Source organism: Dysidea avara, chromosome 2 (assembly GCF_963678975.1).
Source record: "Dysidea avara chromosome 2, odDysAvar1.4, whole genome shotgun sequence".
NCBI classification, from domain to species: domain Eukaryota; kingdom Metazoa; phylum Porifera; class Demospongiae; order Dictyoceratida; family Dysideidae; genus Dysidea; species Dysidea avara.
In genome coordinates, this window is record NC_089273.1 from 32,286,337 (window position 1) to 32,294,138 (window position 7,802).

Sequence of the window (7,802 nt, forward strand, 5' to 3'; positions counted from 1 at the left end):
TTACTTGTTACAACTAAATCCTACAAAACTTTGCATAGTAGCTTCTTGTTGTCAACTAGCACCTCTCCTGTATTAAATACATTGCTAAAATTTCAAAAAAGCCAGTAGTTTCCTGCAACAAAACATAAGTTGATATCCAATGCCAGCCAAAGAAGCTCATTATAAGTCAATAGTATATAAGATCTATTCCACCTCACCTACTTGCATGGTCTCCATCTACTGAATTTAATATTCTCAAACTGGGAATGACTCAAAGAAGTGCTCCTTTCCCATCAACAGATATTTTGTGGCACAATCTGGCAAAGGAGGTTGTCACTTTTAGTAATTTAGAATGAATTATAGCAGTTGTTTTTGTAACTGATTATTATTTAAAATGTATACATTTTTCTCTTATGGAGGATAAAATACAATTCATTGCAATCATGTCACAAATGTGTGAGCAATAAAGAGACATTGAATAGGAATCATATAAATGAAAAGCAAGGAAATAAGGAAGGTCATCTACACCATACCTGCGGCTATATTCTAGTGGTCAGTTAATCCCTACTGCAATCATGCATGTATACATAGGCTGTGAATTAAATATGCTCTAGTAGCTGCATATACATATGTGTAGGTGACTTCCCTTACTTCCTTGCTCAATCATAGTGTCATTGATCCCTACTCAAATGTAAAAAATTCTCTTTATTTGTACCTACTCTGAGTATGCTTGCACACACGTACATTATTTAATTATGTATAATTTATAGCTGTATAGAAGCTTGATATTCTGTGAGCAGCTTGTCATTTCAGCTTGGCCTTTTCAATGAAGAATAAATAATAACAGCATAGTAAGAATTGTAAGGCTTTTGGCACTATTATTAGCTACATGCAAAGAAAAAACAGTTTATTTTACTAATAAGCTTACGATGAGTCAAAACAGTTACATCACTTGTGACCCTCAGTGGTGGATCTGTATTAATCACTCCAGTACACTGATAAACATTTGCCATTTCATTTGCACTCAACTGTGGAACAGTATATCTATCTGTGTATCTTTCAGTATCCTCATCACTAGATACAACATCAGCTCCTTCAACTTTGCCAATCAATGTATGAAAACTATTTTGCCACTCGATATCTACCCGAAAGACAATACCCTTTATAGTGGTAACACTGCATTCAAGTACAAGTTGTTCACCAACTCTTGGAGTGGCTAGTATCACAATATCCACAGTAGGAATAGGAACTATAAAATATAAATAATGTAATTTTAGCAAACTTTTCAAAGACTATGTGTAATTAATAAAGGTAGCTATGCTACTACTTAAAGAAAATGAAATGGCACAGCAGCTCCTTTTTCTCTAATAGAATGCTCAAATATCCTAATAGATCAGTTATAAAAACATATTTCTAAAAGTAGTTCAAAAACAAATAAATGACCACAGTGGGAATTAAACCACTGACATCTTACTTGAGTATTACCACTGTTCCAAGTGTTTCCATGCGTCTAAAGGCTGTTTTTAGCGCTCATAATTGTAGTATGTTTATAAACCTTGTAGTTAGCATTGCTTTTTAATTAGCTGTAAAATAGCCTAATTCAAATACTTTTGATCACATTCCTTTTATAGAGAGGTTTACAAACATTAATTGAGGGCTTAAATTGTGTGTACAAAAAGAAATGATTGTGGGTTTTGCTGGTTGTAGCGATACCATTTTTAACTAAACAACCACTTTGTGAATGCCTAATGTGCTAAAGTAAATATTTAGGCGTATAGGTTGAGAATGTCTGAGGCATCTTGTTATGTGGTTATAATGTGTTGTGTAGAAAAGCAATCTCCACATTGCAAAAACGATTATTTAGTGATGCCTAGTAACTGAACTATGCAATGCTGACTCACTCAATGACAAAACAATGCCTAGCCTAACTAAACCAACATGCTAAACTCAAACCCACAATGCCAAAAATTTAAGCAGGTATATATAAGTAATCAAAGGAGCTGATGCTTTGTAACTGCCTCAGCATCAAAGGTAGTTGTGGTCAGGGCAATACATGAAATATATCCTTGTGGTTTCCTTTGATCTGAGGTGTACCTGCCCATCATTCATGTCGGGTCAGCTATTTTGGTACTAGAGTAATTAATGACTGGAACAATCTTGTATTATTGTATATTGTATTAATGCTTTATCTTACAAGTGATATTGTAGGAAATTCTTCATTAAATAATTTTAAACCAGATATAGATAAGTACTTTTATGACTTTAGATTTATGCTAATGTAATAATTATAATCATAGTTAATTTTTGTTTATTGTATCTAATTTATGTATGCGTATGTATGTAGGTGTACAGGCTTCTAAGCCTCAACCCAAATCACATCATAATCATATGATATTATGCATATACTCATCTGCTGTTTTTAGGCATGTAACAATAATGCATGTCATACCTATTAGCAGGTTAATAACCTGCTGCAGATGACAGTATGATCGGTCACCAAAGCCAGCTCAGGCTTATAGCCTTTGCTATAGCCTTTGCAGTGCTGGGTGAACAATCACCCCAGCCAGTAATAATCCAACCACTGGATCCATTTAATACATACCTGGATACATGCCTACTATAATACTGTTTAGTTGGGTATTTGAGCATTCTATTAGAATAATTATGTATATTAATATTACTCTTTGTTCATGATTCCAGATGCATGCCAAGAAGTATAATTGCATCAAGTCTACAAATTTAGATTAAGAGGAGAGGGACTTCAGCCCCCCTAGCACCTCTTCCACCTAAGATTATTGAACCACTAAGCAATGATAAATAGCATACATAATACACTAGCTAAGAAACCTTACCAGATATGTCAACTTGCAGCTCTGTTGATACTACTACAGGTGGAGTAGTGTAAATCACCATTTCACATTGGTAAATGGAATCATGATCATCAGGGGTTAGTGCAGCTACTTCCTGAACATCTGTATATCGCACTGAACCATTTAGTGCTGGACTTCTATCAGGTTGATCAACTCTTAAAAATTCTGATCCATCTTTTCGCCAAACTATATTTACTCCAACTGTTATACCTTCAACAGCAGTGGCAACACATTGTAATACCAGTTTTTGGCCAACCATTTGCTCTCCAAGTATTGTGATGAACATTTCCGGAAGAGGTACTAGATAATGTGAAATTCAAATATATTTTGTAATTTTTACCACAGATATACCAAAACAATCAGGGGTGGATCCAGGAGCTGGCAAGGAAAGGGGAACAAACAGGCTAAGTTGTAGGCAGTTGGGGACAGAAGATTTTCTTGTATTTTTAAAGCAGCAAATAGTTCGCCATGCCAGCTGCACAAGAGAAGGAATGGTATGTCTGTTTGTATTGTTTAGTCTAATATGTAAATGTTTTGTAAAGAGTGTGGTATGTGTTTTCATGTTTTCTTGTATTGTTTAATTATTTATATTGTATATTTTGCCTTCACCGGGCTTACTAGGCTTTAGCTGGCTTGGCTGTCATCCTTTATCAGGTTCACCTGGCTTGCATGCTCTTAACTACTATTTTCTAGTATTGTGTATCTACTGAAAGTTGCGTGTGCATATAGTGCATACCAATCACTGTTCCATTGCCATACTACTGCAGATGAAAAGTATTCAGCTTAGCGGCTAAAAAAGTGGCTAGTGTTGGCCAAAAAGCTAGTTGTTAATGACTCTTGGCTAGTTGTAAAAATGATGATTTGGCTAGTGTTAAAAGTCAGACTAAATAGCAAGCTGCACCACTGAAAAGAATGAAGTCAAATATTACATCCATGTGCTGTGCATGTTTACAGGGATTTGACTAAAAGTACCTCAAGATCCAGTCTTGAGATAGCCATTATCAAAATTTTCCACTTGTGTTTCATTAAAATTGGAACTATAGTTATGGTCAATTTCATAGTCCACTATTGATATGCCTTAAAATCTTATAAAACAATAATTTGATCTAAAGAATTGACTTGTACATCACTGTAATTTTGTTTGCTATTTCTTACTTCCAGATCTCAGTGACTTCTCTCAAATTGTTTCCAGATTTAATCATGCCACAATTATGTTTCAACTAGGTAAATATGTTCCCAAACTTCCCTGGAATCCTAGCTTCAATTATTTCCTTCACTGATGTACTACACAACAATCGTAACAATATATAGCACAAAAATTTTAATACAGAATAAGTAACTCAAACAATTTTGTTTATATGTGCTATATACCAGCCATCCCCATCTCATGTTAAGGATATTAGTAAAATTAGATTTTTTAAACCACTGATTCAGCTACTGGTGACCTCTAGTTGATGTTGATACTGTGCTATATATTGGCTGCATAACTGAATACGTTTCATCTTCGGTGATGTTTCCAATATTGCATCAATACTGCAAGTTATAGTTAAAGCATGAGGGGGCATGTCAAGAGGCTAATACAGCACGAGGCGAAGCCAAGTGTGGTATTTGCCTCAAGACACTTGTCACATGCCCGAGTGCTGTATTTTCATACACGCAAGCATAAGCAGTGCTTTAAGTGTTATATTGTACTTCCTGGTCATCTGGTTCGGAGTGATTTTCTCTAGTACTGAAACCACTACAATTTTCGGTGATCAAGATATCATTAAATGTTTATACAAACTATTTCTTGCTGTAGAATAAACTAATAGGATTAGTTTGGCTAGTTTTATCAGTTTACAATAGCATGCAAGGGCAGATTTAGGATTAACAAAGGTGAGGGCTAACTCAAGGTACTAATCTCTCATGTGAAGGTGTCGCATACTGGAACTAGGTGGGTCTGGAAGCATACCCCCCCCAAATTTTTGAAAAACAGATGCTAAAATACTGCAATTTGGACACATACAAATGCTTGAATTTCCCTGTATTTTCTATCTAATCCAAAACAGCCAAGCTGTAAAAAAAGAGTGCAGCCCTGAGAAAGGCTATGGTGAAAAAAGATGTGAAATCCAAGGTGGCGGCCAAGAAATGGCTGTGATGGTAGGTTAATGGTAAAAATTTTAATAACGACAATTCAGGTGAATTTTGTGCCAAGACCAAGCGGCACCAAATTCACCTGAATTGTTGTTATTAAAAGTTTTACCATTAACCTACCATCACAGCCATTTCTTGGCCGCCACCTTGGATTTCACATCTTTTTTCACCATAGCCTTTCTCAGGGCCACACTCTTTTTTTACAGTTTGGCTGTTTTGGATTAGATTTCACTTCTTTTTGCATTTGTATACCCCAAAGCCGGCCATAAAGCCGGCCATAGGCCGGCTTTAGGGCTTTTTAACCTGTCATTTTTTCTTTACTACAGGAAGAAGAAAAGATGAAGCAGGGTGATTTCTTTGTAGCTAACCTCTCTGCAAGGTGATCCTTCTAGCTGATCTCTCTACCGGATGATTTGTTTGTAGCTGAACTCTCTACAGGGTGATTTGTTTGTAGCTGAACTCTCTACAAGGTGACTTCTTCTAGCTAATCTTTCTACAGGGTGATTTGTTTGTAGCTGAATTCTCTACAGGGCGATTTGTTTGCAGCTAAACTGCTACAATGTAACTTCTTCTAGCTGAACTCACTATGGGTGGCTTGTTTCTAGCTGATCTCTCTACAGGGTGACTTGTTTCTAGCTGAACTCTCTACAGGGTGATTTGTTTGTAGCTGAACTCTCTACAAGGTAACTTCTTCTAGCTGATCTTTCTACAGGGTGATTTGTTTGTCTCTACAGGGCAATTTGTTTGCAGCTGAACTCTCTACATGGTAGTTTCTTTGTAGCTGAACTCTCTACAATGTGACTTCTTCTAGCTGAACTCTCTACAGGGTGACTTGTTTCTAGCTGATCTCTCTACAGGGTGACTTGTTTCTAGCTGAACTCTCTACAGGGTGATTTGTTTGTAGCTGAACTCTCTACATGGTAACTTCTTCTAGCTGATCTTTCTACAGGGTGATTTGTTTGTCTCTACAGGGCAATTTGTTTGCAGCTGAACTCTCTACATGGTAGTTTCTTTGTAGCTGAACTCTCTACAATGTAACTTCTTCTAGCTGAACTCTCTACGGGTGACTTGTTTCTAGCTGATCTCTCTACAGGGTGATTTGTTTGTAGCTGAACTCTCTACAAGGTAGTTTCTTTGTAGCTGAACTCTCTACAATGTAACTTCTTCTAGCTGAACTCTCTACAGGGTGACTTGTTTCTAGCTGATCTCTCTACAGGGTGATTTGTTTGTAGCTGAACTCTCTACAAGGTAACTTCTTCTAGCTGATCTTTCTACAGGGTGATTTGTTTGTCTCTACAGGGAATTTGTTTGCAGCTGAACTCTCTACATGGTAGTTTCTTTGTAGCTGAACTCTCTACAATGTAACTTCTTCTAGCTGAACTCTCTACAGGGTGACTTGTTTGTAACTGAACCCTCTACAGGGTGATTTGTTTATTGCTAAACTCTCTACAAGGTAACTTCTTCTAGCTGATCTTTCTACAAGGTGATTTGTCCTTTAACTGAATTCTCTACAGGGCAATTTGTTTGCTACTGAACTCTCTACATGGTAGTTTCTTTGTAGCTGAACTCTCTACAATGTAACTTCTTCTAGCTGAACTCTCTACAGGGTGACTTGTTTCTAGCTGAACTCTCTACAGGGTGATTTGTTTGTAGCTGAACTCTCTACAAGGTAACTTCTTCTAGCTGATCTTTCTACAAGGTGATTTGTCTGTAGCTGAATTCTCTACAGGGAAATTTGTTTGCTGCTGAACTCTCTACATGGTAGTTTCTTTGTAGCTGAACTTTCTACAATGTAACTTCTTCTAGCTGAACTCTCTACAGGATGACTTGTTTGTAGCTGAACTCTCTACAAGGTGATTTGTTTGTAGCTGAACTCTGCAAGGTAACTTCTTCTAGCTGATCTTTCTACAGCGTGATTTGTTTGTAACTGAATTCTCTACAGGGCAATTTGTTTGCAGTTGAACTCTGTACATGATAGTTTCTTTGTAGCTGAACTCTCTATAATGTAACTTCTTCTAGCTGAACTCTCTATAGGGTGACTTGTTTCTAGCTGATCTCTCTACAATGTAACTTCTTCTAGCTGAACTCTATAGAGGGTGACTTGTTTGTAGCTGAACCCTCTACAGGGTGATTTGTTTGCAGCTGAACTCTCTACATGGTAGTTTCTTTATAACCGAACTCTCTACAATGTAGCTTCTTCTAGCTGAACTCTCTACAGGATTACTTGTTTCTAGCTGATCTCTGTACAGGGTGACTTGTTCCTAGCTGAACTCTCTACAGGTGATTTGTTTGCAGCTGAACTCTCTTACATGGTGGTTTCTTTGTAGCCGAACTCTCTACAAAGTGACTTCTTCTAGCTGATCTGACTACAGGGTGACTTGTTTGTAGCTGAATTCCCTACAGAATAACTTGCAATGTAATATAACTGAGTAAATTATACATGCAGCTGAATGCTTTATTAGGGTGACTGTTCTATTAGAGTATCTCGATCTCGCATTTGCTGCACGTAGTTGCCTTTCGAATCATAACTCAGTGATTTGTAATCCGATTCTTCTGTACTACTGCAAGAACTTTCTATGATGATTATTCCAGCTACATACTGATTTCAGCTCGTTGCTCTAAGCGTTTTGCCTGGTAGACACGAAAACTAATAGTTTTTTATTCATAAAAATCGATCGCGTAATTTTGACACAGGTTGGGTTTTGTGTCATATCTCCATGGTCTTTATCCCGATTCCTTTCAAACCACAAAAAGGCACTCCTACGATGGTTGCTCCATCTACATATCAATTTTCAACTGATTCTTCCAAGGCGTTTACCC

At 37.0% G+C, this 7,802-nt stretch overlaps 1 protein-coding gene across 1 annotated transcript in view; it reads right to left on the bottom strand.

The window, feature by feature from the left end:
* The window catches only part of LOC136244390 (cell adhesion molecule DSCAML1-like), a 108,150-nt gene that overhangs the window by 51,330 nt on the left and 49,018 nt on the right, over positions 1-7,802 (bottom strand). The window contains exons 5-6 of the mRNA XM_066035966.1: positions 2,832-3,149; positions 908-1,228 (exon numbers count right to left, since the gene is read on the bottom strand). Coding sequence (XP_065892038.1) covers positions 908-1,228; positions 2,832-3,149 — 639 coding nt within the window. The remainder of the gene's footprint in view (positions 1-907; positions 1,229-2,831; positions 3,150-7,802) is intronic.